General features: G+C 44.7%; 1 protein-coding gene across 1 annotated transcript; it reads right to left on the bottom strand.

Annotated features, from left to right (window-relative positions):
* Window positions 1–189: 189 nt before the first annotated feature.
* On the bottom strand, window positions 190–17,681 carry SLC22A7 (solute carrier family 22 member 7). Its single transcript, XM_035561214.1, has 10 exons — window positions 17,304–17,681; window positions 14,434–14,537; window positions 9,411–9,565; window positions 7,753–7,921; window positions 5,770–5,887; window positions 2,364–2,473; window positions 2,062–2,276; window positions 1,436–1,544; window positions 435–641; window positions 190–253 (listed from the first exon to the last, which is right to left on the bottom strand). The coding sequence occupies exons 1-10, from the start codon at window positions 17,679–17,681 to the stop codon at window positions 190–192; spliced, it is 1,629 nt and encodes a 542-aa protein (XP_035417107.1).
* Window positions 17,682–19,258: the final 1,577 nt, after the last annotated feature.

Here is a 19,258-nt window from a genome sequence, read left to right as displayed (position 1 = left end):
TGGCCACACTACAGAGAGGGGTTAGCTCCCTCCAGCTGGTTTCATGATCCACATCCTTCCTTATATACCCTCAGCCCCACTTTCCTGCAGAGAGAGACGAGGAGGATGGTGAAGGCTCTTTTGTTGGCAGGTCAGAGCGTGGCTCAGTTTTGCAGTCCTACAGTGTCTGTGCCTGTCCCACGGAGTCGCTCACTTCAGAAGAGACTGTAACGGCATGCCCTCAGGAGCGCCGGTTTGTAATGGCTCTTTCACCCTGGAAGAAAAGAAGGCATATTTAGGCTGATGGACAGAAGACCAAGAAATCTGACAGTCCTGATCCCTACTGGGCTGTCCCTTGATCTGCTGCCGCCCATGGATGGAGAATTACAGGCAGCAGAGTGGGACGTCTCTGTGCCCTTCTCATCCACGTGCATGGCAGGATGGAGCTGACTCACTGTGTCTTCTCGATGTCCTCGATGCCTTCAGGCAGGCGCACGTTGAGTGTCTCTGGGAGCAAGAAGGCCACCGAGCCGCAGCACACTGCCACGCCACAGTACGTCACCTCAGGCAGAGACCTCCACACGTCATCCAGCAGGAAGACGAGTGGAGCCAAAGCCCCACCAATCCGTGCCGTGAAGGAGGTGTATCCCATCCCATTCTGCCTGGAAAGGTAGGGGACCATGGCGGAGTAGACCACAAGAAAGATATGGGTACTTCTTTCATACCAGACCTTGCAAACTCTGGTTTAAGTATGCACCATTCCCACATAAAACAGACCGGTGAAAGATAGAGGACTGTAGGTACTCTGGGTAGGGAGAAACAGAGGTGAAGTAAACCACGATCCATGCAGTAATCCATGAGTTGATTTTTTTGTTTGTTTGTTTTCCTCCAGATTTTCACAAAACAAACAAAAAACTCCACAAGAAACAGATTTCCTCCACCAGTCTTTGCTATATCCCAAACGATGCTGGTACTGCACCTAATTTTATGTCTCCAGTATCTGGATATTTCATATAAACTGGCTTTTTCCTCCTGAAAGGCTAGTTAATCCCTGCTTTAGTATCATCTGATGTCCAGAAGGCTGTCAAACTCATGTGGTAGTATGTGTCCCTTATAAAAATTGATATTTCGAATGATTATTTCCTGGGTCTTTTAGCAGTTACTGACAGATTATCGCAGGGAGCTAAGACTATTGAGCGCAGATCCCTTGAGTTCCAAAATGTGCCCACACAGAATAGTCCTCACCTTTCAATAGATTTCCCTACACACATAACCCACCCGCACTGCCTCTTTCTCATGAGTATGATATGTAATCCCTAGAACCTGCTGCTTCTAGAGGCAAGGGACCAGTCCTACAGTCTAGCCAACAGCATCTTTTGCTGTGTTGATGCCAAAGACCAGGGGGTGACATCCCACCGAGGGTCTGGTTGTGCACTCAGGCAGTGGCATCTCTTACCTCAGTACGGTGGGGTAGAGCTCAGAGGTGTACAAGAAGACAGTGGTGAATGCAGCTTCTGAGAGACCTTTGCCCGTAATGGCTACTACAGAGCGTAAGGAAGTGAAGGCTGGGGGGAAAGAAAAGACATTTATGACAATGGTCGAAGAGCAACAGCTAGGAAAAGGGTTCTTGTGCAAAAGGAACAAATGCTCAATGCTCTTACAAAAATAAATAAATAAATAAATAAATAAATAAAGAGAAAGCCTAATAGCCCTAGAGCTAGTGCATCCAAGGTCTGAATCCAAGTCTGAAATTTTGGTGACTGTTGTCCTGAGTGGAAGCTGAACTGATGAAAGGATAGGTCCCAACATTTCCCACTGGACATTGTCTGTACTAAAGGCGCTTAACCTTGTCATAACTTGACCCTCACTAGCCACTTCACAGTGACTGGAGACCACCTTTTGCCACCAGATATATGGGCTAGCCCACATTAGCAGCCTTGTCCCACTGTCACCCTTGAAGATGAAAGACATCTCTGTACACAGTTGCCTGTGGACAAGATCTATGGTTCTCCTTCTCTAGCACTGCGTGGAACGGAAAGCTCCCCTTTAGCAAGTGCTGCATACAGCAGAAGAGCATCTCACATTTGGGAATGATGATGTTGGCTCCTATGCATAGTCCAGTCAGGATGAGTGACCATGCCTGACTCTGCCGTCGTCCAATTCGATTCACCAGCACATACACGATCATCTTGGCTGGAATCTCAATGATGCCAAAAACAAATTGGGAGAGATACATGTTGAGCCCAAAGCCAGTTAGTTTCATGCTCATGCCGTAGTACGAGAAGGCAACACCAAACCTGCAAGGAGTGTGTGGAGATGGGAATTAGGGAAAAACAGCTGTGCAAGTGCAGGATAAATCCCCTCTGCAAAGTGACACTGCTTACCACACTGCCCCAGAACACAGAGAGATCTTCCGCAGGACTGGTGTCCTGAACAAGCTGATGTAGGAGTAACTCTCTCCTGGCTTTTTGTCTGTTGTGATCATTCTGAGGGCCTGGGAGAGGTGGAAAGAAGGAAATAGCTCAGCTGCTGTACGTTCAAGATCCAGACATGAACCCCTAGAGAGGTTGGGGCCTGTCATCCTTCCCAGCTCCATCATCACATTGGGTTTTCCATACTTTCCTATAGCAGAACAATTCTCTGGACATACATTATCAGAGGCATGTCTTCATACAATATTTAATAGATTGTCTACCATTTTAGACCCCTTTTTCATCTATTCACCCCTTCTTACCTGCATACCCTACGTGGCAACAAGGCTTGCAGCAGATTGTGATGTTAGCAAAGTCAGCATTGGCCATTTCCACCCTCTTCCCCAAGTAGTTGCCTGCCATGGAGTCAGGTCGCAGGCAGGAGCTAACAGTGAACTGCATGCTTTATTCTCACATTTATGTAAGTATGATTATTTATACATCTATATATTTAAAATATATCCATCTGAATATATAAAGAAGCTAAAAACTGAGAAGTGAGCCTTGCCAATAAGGAAGAATAGACTGTTTATTGACAAATTATTTTTGTGATTGATTTAGGGACAAGTACCAGGAGAGTTCACAATTTGTGCTCACTGGCTAAGATGTGAGAGATTCATACAACTGCAGGTCTGCAGTGCAGGCAGAGGTACCTAAGCTAGTTGCCATAGGCTCACTGTGTAGTTAATGGGGAGCTCCAGTGGGAGTGATGGAGTCATTTTATCCCAGAGCAAATAGCTGCATTTGGTCAGAAGAATTGCATGCTAAACTCCATCAACTCTGTTCATTAGATTGCAAGGCTCTAAAGGAGACTGGAGACAGCTATGATGTGGACACCTAACCTTGGGAGAGATGTCAACGTGGCTTTGCTTCACCATGCCCAAGAAGCATCAGCAAATGTGGGGTAGGACTGTTAAAACTGAAAAATTTTAAGGAAACCTTGAGGAGAGAGTCTGGTTAACTAGTGACACATTCTCAGATCAATATTCTCTTCGGAGAAAACAAAGCCTACAACAAAGTTTTTGCATAAAGACTTAATCACAACCACAGAGCTATGCTGTGAGCCTGCAGCTTGGCTGGATGTATGAAGAGGAGATGCAGCGTCTTGGGTCTGAGGGTCATTTCCAGTGCCTTGTCTCCAACAGCATCCTGCAGTGGAGCCCACGGAGAGCAGGGCAAGCACATAGAGATATTCCACCCAAAATGCCACCTCCTCCAGCAGTTCAGGGACTCTGAACCAGATGAGCTGTCTGCCTGTTGGATGATCCTTTCGCACATTGTCTAGTGGTTTGCTGAACCCATGTTTTTCTTTTATTTCAGTATACCCACTTTCTTTCTTTCCTTTTTCTACTTTTTTGCTCTATTTTTGCCTTTTTCAGAGGCAAATAAGTCTTTTCATCCAGATACGAAGGATGAATTATAGCACTGATAGCAGACCACTTCTGCAATGCTGAGAATTTCAATGTGAGATTCAAGTAACCCTGATGGCAGTTAGTCCTCTCTTTAAGTTGCATGATTTGCTATTTAACTGGGTAATATAAGACATTAACATAGAAGACATCTTCTACTGCATATTGTTGGCCAGCTTTCTTAGCACGTGGAAGGACAACTGGGAGAGCCAGAACAGCAAGAATCCCCAAGGAACTTTAAAAGCACGTGGTTCAGTGATAGCTGGGGAGGAAGGAGGGTGAGGGAGTCTGCAGGCTTTCAGCATTACCTACAGTTAACACAGTGCTGAACAGCTATGGAGGCTGCAGGCTTGGAAATATTTAATAAAAGAGAAATCCTAGCTCAGAGAGCTCTCTGGTTTAAAAGAACTGTACAAAATGAAAGAATGTTAGGAAAAGAAGGAGGAGAGTTGTAAGTAACAGCATGTTCAGCTAGGGAAGAGCTAAGATTTTTATGTTTAATTGCATACTATGAGACTTTCATTCTTTGCAGTTTTTGGAAGAGTGACAAAACTTTTCATACTGAAAAAAAAAATCACACTGGGAAATTACTTAATGAGTTCTATAAGACAGTGCAATTAAATCTGAGAGCACATCAGTAACGTAATGTGCAATTATCAGGAGATTTATATGTCTCGCAGAATCAAAGTCTTCTGAATAAGGAAAATCAGTTGTTATCTTAATAAGCCATCAAAACACACTGAAGCATGGTCAAATCAATCAAGCAATCTTAAATCAGGCAGTCATCTGTTGCTTGCATGTTTGGATACAGATGAGAAAACAGGCATGTCTCTATAAACCTCATAAATCCAGCAAGGTGTCACAACTGCAAACCTTTCTTGATCAAGGTCCAGTGGTCATGGTCCAGTGTGACCTGGTGCAAGGCCACACAAGTGGGGAAGCCCCAGCTACACTTCCTAACCATAAGAGTAGGTTGACGGTACAATCCCATGTCCTTTCTGGTGATGCTGCACTCTGAAATACAGAGTCATAAGCCAAAGCTGAATGAATGGGGTTAAAACCTGTTATTTTCACACATTTAGTCAGAGCTACTGGCTTGATTAAAGGCAAGGAAAAGTCACAGTTAGCTCCCGCCTGCCACAACCTAAACTCATCATTCCTCACATGATTAAACAACACATTTCTATTGTAAATCAAAGGGGCTAATCACCTCTTAAAAAAATATTAAGAAACTGCTTTTTAAAAATGGCATAGTGGCTAGGATAAGAGAGTGGTGGGGATGCTGGAGCACTGTGTGCACATCTGGACCGTGGTGGCAAAGCACAAGGCTCGTGTGCTTGTGCCAGGGGTTTCCCATCTTCCTCCTTTGGTAGGAGAAAAAGCAGAGGACATTAAAGAAAATATCAGCGTTTAATGAGCCACAAACTTCTGTACCCACTGGATTTTACAGCTGAGCTTTGTCACTCTTGAGGAGGTCAGGACTTAAATCATGTGGACCTAATTATTCAGAGGTGACAGATGTGCAGCCATCCAGCCTGGCTGTGAAGGATTTTCATGAGTGCTGACTTCTCCACAGCCAACAATCTTCCATTGCATATGTACAGTAAATACAAGATTATTTCTCCAGACTAAGGTGGACTAGCCTTCATATTTTTGGATATCACTGCATACAGTACCTTGAGTGCAATGAATGCACTAACTACATGCTATTAATATGTCTTTATGTGAGCTGAGCTGATGTTTTCTCTTTAGCAGTGGGTATAAGTGCTTTCTAGAGTAAAATGGACTATGGCACCCTGTGGATCACATTGCAGGCTGTGAGCATTGCTTCAGGTATAAAATAGAATTAAAACAGAGAGAAAGAGGAAATGAAAGAGGAAGGATATGTGTCTGGATCTTCAGTTTCTCACCTCTGGTGAGAGAGCGAAGTCTTTCATCCCATTCATTCTTGCACATCTAAGCAGATGCTTGTGAGCTTGTTTCACTTTGCCATTGGCTATGAGCCACCGGGCAGACTCTGGGACCCACCTGGTGCGAGGAGAGAAGACAGCATTCCTGTTGGCGCTCCGTGTTTTCCACCCCACATACATGGCCCTGACCAAAGAGAAGGGATCTTCTCTGTGAGACTTCAACCTCAGCTGAAAATAGAAACTGTGGTGCATGAAAATAATAAGACTAATAGGACACTGTCTTTACACACGCATGCTGTTCTGCCCTTAAAGAAATAATTTAAGTGCTTATCCTTTCCTGGCAGTGTGTCACAGAGATTTTGGTAATACGGGCCGCGTATTCCTTGCAGAAGAGAGACCCAACTTCTGCTGCTTCACCATCAGGATGGATGGTGAGCATTAAAGCAATACTCATTCCCTAATCTGCCACTGCTCCTCTGCTTGCTCTTTTGCAGCTTCTGGGCAACAACAGGTGGGTGTTTCTAAACACAGAATTTAGAAGCTTGAAGGAATATGTAGGTAAGAGGTCTACTGAGATCACATATTTGTCAAAATCTCTCAGTGGGGTCTTCCAGAGGAGTGATTTGAGACCAGTTCCCTATAAGCTGTTGGTGATTTACGTGCCCCAAGTCAGGCCACAGTAAAACTAATAAACTATTCAATCTAGTCAATCAGTAGATGAAAAAGGATGTGTGGAGCAAAAACATTTGCAGAACCGGACTTCTGGAAAGTTTTCAACTCCTTCCCATAACCTTTTAATACTTTGGCAAACATAAAGAATAAAAAATGGCATTTTGCACACCTTGTCACCATCTCCAGAGTATATTATGTCATTTGGTTGTCTAATGTCTCAACTGAGTTGTGGTGCCATGTCAACAATATCCATGGAATGTGCTAAATTTGATTTTGATCCCATACTTCATGGACTTTTAATTATCCAGCAATCACTGACTTCTTGGGTGCCTGAATTTTGATCAGACTACAGTATAATTTGTTGGAGAACTCATCTCCATAAAAGGCATTAACGTAAGAGAGAGAGAAAAAAAGGAAAGTTACCCTTCAAAGGGTGGGTCAAAATGTATTTATATGAATTTCAACATTTCCCATGATTCAATTTTTTTACAGCTAGTTGTCCTTGAAAAAAAGCAAAAAACCTCAGATTAAAAAGCCAGCGGAACACATATTTTTGTGTTGTACTTGATCAGCAAAATATCAGATGATACACTTTGCCAGAAAGCATTAATCACTGGGGAAAGGATACGTCTATTTTTGAGCCATTGTTTAACAACAGCATCAGTTTCTATCCCCTTTTTCATGTATATTATTTGAGATTTTGTTGGTAGATCTGTGCAGTTGTGGGAATATCTCTGCTGATTACAACAAGGGACATCTGTCCACCTAGGAAATGGAGTTGCTCATGCAGAGAACTGTTTTGTGTCTTTGAATAAACTAATCCAACATACTTCACACTACAGTGACAGTATCAGTGAATCAACCCTATATTTTAGTCTGTCTTGCTATATTAAAGAAAAAAAAAAGGAAAAATAATTTCTTTGATTAAATAGACCATCTCTCCATTGTGAGGTTTCAGAGATGTAAGATATTCCTTAAATAAAGTTACAGGTGGGAAATAGCCCACAGAAAGCTGATGTATTCGACCAGTTAGGATGTTCACACAGCTGACAAAGGCCATGGGAAATGCAAAGATCTGTGCCTGGCCTCAGCCTCAGTCCTGCCTCCTCCATGTTCCCAAAGCCATGGTGCACCGTTGGCTCCCGGCCTCAGCAGAGGTGAGGAGAGATGAAACCCAGGCCACTCCAGTTTTCAAGGCCTGCCATTCCAGGACCAGCACTGTGATATTTGCCACGCTCACAGGGCAGGGGAGGCAAATCACAGCCCGCTCCCATCCCCACCAGCCAGCAGGCTGCAGGGCGCAGCACTCACCACAGGTAGATAATGCTCAGAAGACAAGGTCCTGTTACGGCGACTAAGAGCCAGTGCCATTCCCTCACCAGGTAGGCTATCAAGGCCAGCAGCATGTTCCCGATGCTCCAGAAGATGCTGGTCAGGACCCCAGAGAAGGTGCGGTGCTCTATGTCCACCCACTCCATCCCTGCAAGAGGGAGGCAGCGTTCAGCGGGGACACACAGGACTTCTCCAGGGAAGGGTCTGCGGGACTTTGTAAGAAGTGCAAAGTGAGACAACATCCCTGGTCTTTTCCTCCAGGAGAATTCTGCTGTTTGGCCGACATTTTGCACATTTTAAACGTTCATCCACAATGCTTAACCTCCCGCAAAGCTGTAAGCAATTAAAGTAAAGCCTTAAAAGAAGAAATGCTGGACATACAGTAATAAAAAAATGGTGCTAAAACCCCTTAGATGATACATTTTTATCCTGTTCAGCAGCATTCAAGAGGTCTTCTTCATTCAACTCATATTATTTTTTTTCTTACTATCCAGTTGTATCTTGTCTGCATAGTTTCCTATTTCTCTGCCCACTCATTATTCCAGATTAAAGAAATATATTAAGCTGAATAAGTGTTCATGGACAGCAGATACTAATGCACATGTAAAACCAGAACAAATGGTGGTCTCCTTGTTTCTGTGCGTGAACTAAAAGTCAATTTTCCTCTAAAGATCCTGACATCTTGCTACAGTATCTAACGATCATAAATGTCCTTCCCAGGCTCTACTTTGTCTTGTAGGCATCAGACTTTATAACAGGAATGAGCCATAGCAGGCCTTGGGACGTGTAATGTCTTGTGAGGACTTGCCCACTCCTGAAGTGTGTTTAGCTTGATTTTGGTTGTATCTGCAAAAATTCTGGAAATTTTTGCTGCACCTATAGCTTGCTCTACAGTACAGTGACTCTTGCCTAGTATGTCCTAACTGTATCTATAAAGTCATCCTATGCTCTGCTGGGTAGCTTGGAGTTTGGAGCTTGTTTTAATTATCTAAGTAATTAAAGTCTTCAGCTTGAGTTTTGCCTAGCTTTGAGCGATTTAAAAAATATATATATTTTATTTTATTTTATATTTATTTTATTTTATTTATTTTATTTTATTTTATTTTATTTAGTTTAGTTTATTAGTTTATTATTTTATTTTATTTTTTGTTTCTTTCTCCTGGCCTTTCTAAAAATACGGGTCACGAACATAATGAAAACAACTGTTGCAAAGTCAAGACTGGGGAGGAAGAAACACCATGCAAATGACACACCATACTGCTCCTGCTGAGGACATGGCACGCTGATGAATTTTTGTAATTGTGTTTGAAGAGTGAGAACCCTGTATCAGAGGAAAAGGGACAATAATTTGTCTATGGCTTTTACTGCACGGTTAATGATGCTTAACAGGAATTGGGCAGCATGGATGATAAGTGTTAATGCTGGAACAGAAGCACAAATAAGTGGTTGTTATATTTTGATGAGACTGCTAAAGCATTAACTGGACTAAATTGTAATGCTTGGATCTTCCCAAGAGGGTTGTTCTTTTGGCTGTCCGTAGTGAAATCATGCCTGCGTGCTGCACGAGTCCCTGCTTACCCAGTGCCTGCCAGGAGCACCCCCTCACAGCCAGGCACCCACAAACACCTCACACTTACCCAGAGGCAATACAATCAGGGAGAGACCACTCAGAGCCATCCCGGTGAGGGTCCGCGTGATGGCCAGCATGCTGTAGGAGACGGAGGCGGCACTCAGCATCCCAAATACGACAGAGAACACAAGCGACAGCAGGAGCATGGATTTCCGACCAAACCTGCCGCAAGCACAGTCGTGGGTTACTTACAGGCTGGAAACCTGGTCCAGGAGAAGGGTTTGAAATGGTGAAATGAGAGACTCAAGGACGTCAGTGAAAATGTTGCCTGCTCTGCAAAGACTACATGATGCCTCAGAGGGGGGAAACTGCTCTGGATATAGCCAGTGCTGCAGTGATGTGATCCCCTACAGACGGTCAGCCTGCCCCGTGAGCACCAGGCACAAATCTCCCAAATGGAAAGAGCAGCAATTATCAAAATAATAATAATAATAATAATAATAATAATAATAATAATAATAATAATGGGCTCCCCATTCAACACCACCATGAAAAGGAGAGATGCCAGCTTGAAAATCTGTGTTGCTGCCACAGCCCGCACCTTCCAATAGCTGTCCCCCCCTCCTCCTCCTTCTATCATCCCCTTGGAACCAGATGCTGCCCCTGCTCCAAAGGAGAAGGAGGAGAGAGCACTGTGAAAATTTAAAAGAATTAAAAAAAATAAAATTAAAAAACTTCAAATTAAATTAAATTAACTCTGTCAATGGGTAACATTCGGTCTATAGGGACTGAAACCCTGGCCTGATTCTGACGTTCTCCTAGTGGCCACCTGATAAGGATGATGGCAAAGACCACTACCCTGGTGGGGTCAAATTATGTGCTGGGACACGATGCCACAATAACATTCTTAAGAGTTATCACAGGTGACTTCATGCAGCAGCTAGTTAATGAATCTACTGTAGAAGAAATGAGTCATGGCATTGGCCTAGGCAGTTTGCTGGATCTGCTTTGAAATTTAAGCAGACCCAGTCTTCAAAAGTCATTGTAATGCAGCCGGATCAGAGCAGCAAACATCCAGAAAACAACCTAAACTGGATCCTGCTTCCAAAAGTGTAACTGCTTAGGAAAAAAGGTACATTTTTGAAATTAAAGTATATCTCAAAAATACAGCAAGAAGCATATCAAAACATAAAATTCCCTGCAGGGCACAAGGCAGCTATTTATGGATCCATTAATAGACTCTCTCAGCAAATGCATGCCACCTGCTAAGGAAACCAGAGGGAAGCTGGCAGGATTGAATTGCAGGCTACAGGAAGGCTGCTAGAAATAATGCGGTTAAAACTGTCTTCAGAGAGAAAGATTTGGAAAAGACCAACCTCTGAATGATTAAATGTGGAAAATATAATAAAAGGAGCAAACTGCGCAAGCATAAAAAAGAATAAAAAAGCCATTTTCACAAATATCCCAGTCTGGAGGTCTGCCAAAGCATCGCACAACCAGTGAGGTACAAGGAAAAGGCATAAAAGGGGTGTTTGGAAAAGAGCAGGCAATAACAAATTTATTTATTTTTTTGCATATATATGTTCACAGTAAAGGTCCTTGGAGGGTTTACCAGGGTAAAAATTGTCAGCAGAGGTGTTCTTATACGCAAGTGTCTGTAGGATCTTAGAACAAAGTGAACCATGAGTGTAGCAAAATGCCAGGTCCAGATGGTTTTCACCCCGAAGCACTAGAGATGAAATATCTGCATTACGATTAGCACAAGGAAGTGGGACCTCTTCTCTGTTAGAGAGAAGGAAGGTTGCTAAGGGGACATCAGCTTTGGTGTCTTACAAAGGTGTGGGGCATGACTTCTGGGGTTTAACAGATCTAGCATCGATACTGAGAAAATGGATAAAAATAATGTTAAAAGAATTCTTAGACAAACAGATAAGTAAATAGTGCAAGAATCAGCATGGCTTTTGTAAAGATAATACTCATAACCTGTGGAAGTTCACTGGGGGTGGTCAAATGGATGACAAGAAAGTTCTGACTGATTCAGAATAGTTGGATTTCCAAAAACAGTCTGAGTGACTGGAGACTGGTTGCTGTATCTGGAGTGCCGTGGGGAACCAACACATAGTGCTTGATACATTTGCTGTGTTTTAAGGGATGTGGCATGACCTGCTCTTTCATAACTTTACCTCTTCTTTCCCATCCCCACTCTGTCAGTCCCAGGCCCCTTTCCTAGTGCTTTTGGAGCAAATACTACACTTGTCCTTCCACCAGCAGCTCCTGGCACACCATCTTCAGGGGAGGCAAATCAGGGCACAACTATGCTTAAATGCTGGGCTTGCTTAGGCATTTTGGCTCAATCCCACACCAAGATCATGTGAAGAGACAAACAGAAGAAAAGCTGAGCAAGGTAAGGACCCTTCCCACTTGAATCAGGAAAAAGGATCTGCCAAATTTCCTGCAAATTTACTGGATGCCCTGCTCCCAGCACCATCCCCTGATGTGACCTGCTCTTCTGCAGGGCCTGTGCCCACGTAGCTCAGAAGGCAGTGCAGTCAGCTCTGCTCCAGGCTGCTCACAAGAGCACATCAAACCCTCTTTACCTGTAACTTTAGCAGACTGAAGGGTCTGGTCTGTCTAACTGGAAGTCAAGCCAAAATGTAGTCTTTTTTGTTGCCTTCTTCAAATTTTCTCCACTTCTACTCTAACTTTTAGAGATGGGGAGGAGGAAATCAAAACTGCACACGGTATTCAAGATGTGGGACCACTGTACATATGCATGTTTCTGCATGGTGACGTTCTCTTTAACTTTCTTTTCCTTTCCTAATAATTCTTACTTTTAAATTCGCTTCCGCAGCCACTACACATTGCTGAGAGGATGTTTGCCTGAAGCTTTCTATCATATCCCTGAAGTCTTGCTCCTGAGCAGCTATGGTCAGCTCAGAGGCCTCCATTTTACTTGTGAAATTTTAATTGTTTCTTTATTTATTTTATATTTATCTACCCTGAAATTGTGTCTTCTAATGCTTCCATCCATTCACAGAGCTTTGTAAGATCCTTCTGCAGTTCTCCATGCTCAGAGTTTGTCTTGTCCAGCTTTGTCACTCAGCCTCACCTCCCTGCTTGCTTCTTTTCCAGATCATTTAGAGAAATGCTGAAAAGCACACATATCCAATTATCAGGTCCCCAGAGGTGTTCCTACATTGTAACAACTGAACACTTACACCTCTCTTCTCTTTCCCAGCTTTTGATCAATTATTTAGCCAAGCGGGGACCTTCTTCCTTACTGCAGGGCAGCTCAGTTTCTTTAGAAGCCTTTTGTAAGGAAACTTATTGAAATCCAAGTAGATGATATCTTCTTTGTTCACATATCTGTTAACATCTTCAAAGAAATACAGACTGCTTGTAAAGTACGAATCTTGTGCAAAAGAGGAAAAAGTCATGTGGCCACTGGCTCAGTTGTTCAGAATAGTTTCTGAGCCAATTTGCCCAATATAGCTAGATGCCAGGCTGCCTGGCTGGTAGTTCCCAAGATCTTCCTTGGGAACTGGTGTAAAAACTGATTTGATACCTGATACCTTCCCAGTCCTCTGCTGTGGAGGTCACACAATGCCAACAATATTTCAGTTTTTCCATCCTAAGGTTCCTGTAGGACTGTGGGATGACCACTCCCTGGTCCTGGCAGTTTATCATTCATTCATTTTGTGAATTTTCTCCATGCCTTCTTCTACCAGCTCATTTCAAGGCAGGTCTTCTCTTGAGAAGGCTCCAGCTCCAGCACCTGCCCCTACATGTTCCCTCGCTGTGAGCACAAACTCAGTTATGTCTCACACCACAGCCCTATTGTTGCTCCTTTTATCGCTTAATCATCTATGGGTTCTTTCCCCTTACAATTCACTTTAAAAAACAGTTTATTTTTCATTTTTCTCTAACATAAAGCATTTCTCTGCCTTAATTTGTCTATCTCCTTTTCCTGATTCTCATTTTTCCCCCTCCAAAAGTGCTATCAAGCCTTTTTAGACACAAAGTTGAGACACACTGTTTGAAGGCCAGCTGGGTGTCTTGAGTCCTCACAGAAATATACAGATATAAGCAAAGATATCAAAGATACAGAAGTAACTGGGAGCATTGTACTGGGAAGCTGGTTTCCCTATGCTATGCAGTGATCTTGTAGCCTACTTTACCCTAATGCTTGTTTACTCCCGGAGGAAGGAAGTTGGGAAGGAATCAAATAGTTTCCTGCACAGGAAGCTCAGACATTAAATATTGAATAGTGTAGAGTGAATGGCACATCCTGCTTGCTTGCTTGCTCTGTGTATTCTCTGGTAGGTTTCCTGCTTCTGCTATTTGCAAAAATACTTAATTTCTTAATTTATGACCTTTCTGGGTTGTTACTCAGACTTTTTTCAAGTTTACATTATCACATTCTAACATTTAACAAGAGAGAGCAGATTTGTTCCTATTTTCCTCATCAAGGCATTGCCCTAGCTCTTCCTCAAGGAAAGCCTCCCTGCTTATACCAACCTCCTTTACCCTGCTTCTCTAGTAATAGCGGAGTCAATTTTTTCTTTCTTGAAACTCTGTTTCAGACATGGCAATCATTTGCTTTGATCCATCACTTTTGTGTCCTTAACCAATTTCCAGATAACTTGCAAGGATTTAACTTTTTGTTTGTTTGTTTTAACCAGCTTTCTCCTTTACAGGCAGTTATCTTTCCTGAAATAGGCCCCATAGACAGTGGATATTTTTAGTTTTTACTGTTCCTACAGCAGTGCTGACCCCAATGCTGTGGGTCAGTGTTATTGTTGCAGTGCACCTTGCTCCTAACCCTGGCCAGAGAACTGCTTCCCTGGTGCGCTCCTAACTGGCTGCCCCATGAACCAGTCGGTGGCCACCACTCAGCATTTAGCCCCTGCATTGCTCCTCAGTTATGACTTTAATCCAATTTTCATGTGAAAGGCTGAATTCTCCCTTTATGATTGTGTTTTCTCCTTTCTCTGCCCCTCTGATTGCCTTTTGCACGTCACAGGTTTGTGAAGGCCTTGTCATTGAAGCTGAAGCCCTGGAGGAACAGCCTCCAAATCGAGGTGTCAAACCTGTCTGAAAGGTATCCAAACACCACGGCCCCGATTGTGACGCCAATGAAGAAGAAGGTGGCAGTTGCCTGGTTCAGTCCACGCTGCTCACACACGAGGTCCCACTGAAACACAAGTCCAAAATGACACTTAGTGCCCAATTCAAACTCTGTCTCCATTCTCACCCCTTTCTTCCAGTGATCAGCTATCTCGTGTTCCAATTCATATTAGCCAAATCTGTTTGAGATGTAGAATTGTGCATGGAGCTGCAGATAGGACAGTGCCAGAGTCCTGAAAAATGTAAAATGGCAACCTACAAAGCTCAGAGGCTTCCAGCTGTTAAGCCGCACTGTGACAACCTCTCTGTGGACACTTGCTGAGCATGAGAAAGCTTCCCTGGGTACCACTCCATCATGAAGAGATCCCTTTTTCCTCTCCTGACCCCTGTGATAGCTGTTCTCAACCTGCCTTGGTGCACTTCTCTGCTAGCTTCCCCATCAAGCTCCTGATGCTCTGGGGACTGACCTGACCAGATGGGCATCTGCGGGGTGCCGCACTGGAGTGACCTCAGAATGTGTTGGGATGCAAGGAAATGGTCTCAAGTTGAACCAGGGGAAGTTTAGATTGGACACTAAGAATTTCTTCATGGAGAGGGTGTTCAAGCATTTTAACAGGCTGCCCAGAGCAGTGGTGGAGTCCATATCCTGGAGGTATTTTAAGAGAAGTGTGGACGTGGCACTAAGAAACATGGTTTAGCGATGGGACTCGGTAGGTCATGTTGATGGTTGGACTTGGTGATCTTGAAGGTCTTTTCCAACCATAGATCATTCTATGATTCTGTGTGTGCTGATATCCAGTTAATGTTGACCTGGACAATTTCCTCAAAGTTGTCATTGCAGGGTAGAAAGAAGGCAGAGGAGGAGTCAGACTAGCTCCTGAGGCTAACTTACGGAGTTCTTATGAAGAGAGTGGTCTAGGCATTCTTTTTAACTCAGTTAATGAGCATCATTTTACTTTCTTGGAGGTGCAAATGTCGCTAATCATTATAGAATGCTGTGGCCAAGCAGCAGAGTTAATTTTCCATATGAGTGTAACTTGACAAAACTAAAATTAATCATCAACCCAGCCTTGCAGTCTCTCTGAAAAGGCTGGCCAGACCTTGAGCAACCTTTCTGCCTGCAAGCACAAAAGACTCCAGAGGAGGCCGTGGCCCCTTGAACATGGCCCGAGGCCACTGCACTTTGAATGTGGTGTCACGAGGCTCTGAGCCCAGCACCTCTGCTGCAGAGCACCTTTCCTGCTTTTCCTCCAAGGGTGCTTTACACCTTTCTCCCTGAAACAGTGTAGAAATCAGGTGCAGACCTGGTGTCCATCTCACCTCAGTGCCTGCCAAAACTAGAGGTGGTGGGTGGTAGGGAGGAGGCATTGGCTCTAGGTTAGGATCCATCAGCCTTCTGTCTGACCAAATTGTCCCCTTCCCTCAGATCTACCATGCTTTGGGTTGCCTTTCAAGGAAAGAAAACTACAACCTACATGTAAAGTATTAACACCCAGAGGTATCACTGTCAGCCCTAGCAGAGCATTTCAGAAGGCTGGTGGTTAATGTTTGATGGGCAGGGACCTTGGGCAGGCTCAAGGTTATGTCTGGCCAGAATGCTGCACCTCAGCAGGAGGCCCTTTGAGAGCACATTTCTTGGCTGATGGCAAGAGACACTGCTGGTAGTTGGACTGATGGACTCCTAAACCTGTGAAACGTTTTCCAGGGGGATGAGTACACTGTGAGTCTACAGCTTTTCAGAGGGGGTGATGCAGCCAAGCCCTCACTCTGCTGTTTCCCCCGGTGGCACTGCTGGGGGTGATGGGCACCTGCTACCAGGATTCCCTGCCTTCCCATTGAGGCCAGGTTCATCCAGCCTCTTGCCATGGGGTCTCCACTCTATGGCTGCTGAACCCCTCTGCTGGCATGAGGTTGGAGCTGGTACTGAGCTGGGTGATGTCCTCAGTGTCTCCAGGGGCCTTTTCCCTGCTCTGCTGAGTGCTTGCTGTGAGCTGATCACCACCTTGCTCCTGAAGCATCGTCCTTGCCTCACCACAAACCCTACTTCTTTTGGGCTCTGATCTGGGAAAGTTTTGAATTTTGTTCCCTGTATCCTATGTTCTGTGCCCACCCTCCTTGCTGCTGCTGTCCCACCATTTTGTGCTCTGTGCCACCTCCTCCCTTTTCACTTGGCCCATCCATCCCTACCACCCCATGCCTGCTGGCTGCCTCATCCCCAGGGTGCACCATGAGCTCAAGCACTTCCCAGTCAGTGGCTGGGTGGCATGGTGAGTGAATGCCCTCCTCTGCCTCATTTCTTCCTCTGTCCTGCTCATCTTCCCAGCTAGGCTACATGCTCAACAAATGTGAAACACCAAAGCTATGCCAAGGGGGCAGAGATAAAAAAAGGGGGGACAGTAAGAGAGGCAGTATGATCTCTGGGAGAAGAGGGGGAAACAGGAGATCAGGGAGGAGAGGCAGACAGAGGAAGAGAAGTAATGAAGTGTTAGAAGAATCAAGAAAGTAAGTCATGGGCTAAAATGAAATCCTTATAGTTGTAATCTTGTGCAAATTCCACGTGGCCCAAGCAGAGAAAATTTGATGTCTCTCTCCTCCCCACAACACCAGTTTCTCAATCACCCAGAGAAATCAAGATGCTCGTTATGAGAAATGTTGATGACTAACTGAACTTCAGAGAGCTTCCCCATCCCAGGTCATCTTCACTAAACAAGTAACTTCCACTGGTTAAAATGCAAAGATTCCCCTTTGATTCTGTGCACCTAACATCTCTCCATCTGCTTCTCAAAGCAGTGAGCTGATTTCATTTTCATCTAGATCATGGACCAGGGGTTACCTGGGTAGAGATGGTGGAGGTGAACTGTGAGTGGTCATAGACCCATCCATGCCGGCAGTTCTGGATGACGGAGTCGTTTTCTGGTTGCAGAGAAGAATTGAGCAGTAGGTGAAACTGAGGCTGTGAGAACATTTCACAGGACCTGAAGGTGCCATCAGGCTCCCGGGGGATGCTGATGAGCAGAATTTCCTCCATGGTGAGGTTCACAAATGCCTCTTGGTGTGGAATTGCACAGTGGTGAGAGGGGGTAGCAGCAAGAAAGCTGTGCAGCAGAAAATGCATGGGAAGGTTGATTCTTGCGAGGCAAAGTACAAACAAAATCAAAATCTGGAATCTGCCAAAGCCACCAATTTCCAGCAAGAGATCTTCAAATTTCATCTTTCCTACGGAGTTTGCTCATTCAGAGCAGCTATGTACCAAGGAGCAGCAACATGAGCTTGAGAAGCGGTCTCTGTCTTTGGAGCTCAGCTTCCCATGGCTTTTCATACAGCCACTCCCTTGGACTTTGAGACCTTACTGAAAGGTTGTCAAAAGTCACAGTAAAACTGTCCATTTGGGGTAGAGCCAAAGAAGTCATCCCGTGCGCACACAGCACATACATTTCAAGAGGACCCAGCACAAGGCACCTTCTCTTTTTAGAGCCCTTTCTTCCCATTGTGGTTTTTGAGAGGGAGATCCACATTAGGAAAGGAGGCTGTGGGAACAGCCCCATAGAAGCACCATGATTTATGGTGTGGGGGTACCACACACTGCCTGCCTCTCAGGCACTGCAACAAGCTCTGTCTCATGTGAGCTGATCACCAGCTGGCCCAGCTGGACATGAAATAGGTCCCCAGGAGATCAGGGGTGACCCACTGTGTCTATGGGCACCGAAGCCTGCTTGCTGTGCATCAGCTGTGTGTTTTTAGCATGGCTTGTCTCAAGTCATGACCTCATGGGGGCAGGGAATATGGAGAGGTGAGAGGATATCCAGAAGAGAGAAGAGATGAAAGATTGGTCTCCAGATAGAGACCAATTGGATGGGAACCAATACAACAGCCCAAGAGTGAGGGACCTACAGCCCTTGACAGGACCAGAGGTACTGCTGCCACCACTACACAGGCCTTGCACCATGTTTCTTTCATCACCACCAGAAATAGGTTTCTTGAAGAGATGGGTCTTTAATTTGAATTTTCCACTCCTCATACATTCTTAACCAGGAACAAGGGCTCTTTACTCAGCCAGAGATGATTTTTTTTTGTTTGTTTTCTGAGTTATAGAAACAATGCCTAGAAAATGCAGCAACTGGGAAGATGCAGTAACAGCTGGCACAGCTTGCTTCACACAAACAACATGATTCATGAGCCAGAAACAAAAAAATCCAGCAGCTCCAGGTAGCCCAGGCCTGCCAAAATTGCAAGGAGCTGCACAATCTCTTGCATGGCCAGCAGAGACCTGGATGGAGGATCACTGGCACTTGAAGACAAGACAGATGCAGCTCCCTGCCCCACAACTGGGCAGGCTTTGGAAAAGGGGTGAGATCAGGACAGGTTAAACTGGGATCAGTGGGAGAGGGGGCTTTACCCTGACTCTCTCTTGAGGAGCCTGCAGGACCCTTCCCTCTAGGATTACAAGGCAAAGGATACCACGATGTGACCTCAGGAGATCTTTGGTTGTCTCAGCAGCATTCCTGGCCATCCATGTTTAACTAACATGCTGACCCAGTCTTTGGTACAAAGCATTTCAGTGCTTATCCTGGGGTGAGCGTGGGGGAAGCAAGCAGGAATGGAGCCGGGGCACCCAACAGCACCGTCCCTCCAGAGTTACAGTTTAAGCTGAAGGAACTAAAGGGCAAATTGTTTTTCTTCACCACTGGTCTTCTAAGAGCAAGGAACAGGAACTCTCGTTGATATGCTCTTGCATATTTAAACTACAAAGCAGGTCTAGCCTCCCCGTCAGAAATGAGGTTACAGTTC

The sequence above is a fragment of the Cygnus atratus genome, chromosome 3 (assembly GCF_013377495.2).
Source record: "Cygnus atratus isolate AKBS03 ecotype Queensland, Australia chromosome 3, CAtr_DNAZoo_HiC_assembly, whole genome shotgun sequence".
Taxonomy (NCBI): domain Eukaryota; kingdom Metazoa; phylum Chordata; class Aves; order Anseriformes; family Anatidae; genus Cygnus; species Cygnus atratus.
Note: the sequence above shows the minus strand (reverse complement) of the source record. Positions and strands in the feature narration are given on the sequence as shown.

Excerpts from the sequence above, each read along its gene's own strand:
- SLC22A7 (XM_035561214.1), bottom strand. The coding sequence starts at position 17,681 with ATGAAATTTGAAGATCTCTTGCTGGAAATTGGTGGCTTTGGCAGATTC. Across the intron at positions 2,277-2,363 it reads CTGTGTTCTGGGGCAGTGTG|GTTTGGTGTTGCCTTCTCGT; the intron begins GTAAGCAGTGTC and ends CACTCCTTGCAG. Across the intron at positions 1,545-2,061 it reads CAACATCATCATTCCCAAAT|CCTTCACTTCCTTACGCTCT; the intron begins GTGAGATGCTCT and ends CTTTCCCCCCAG.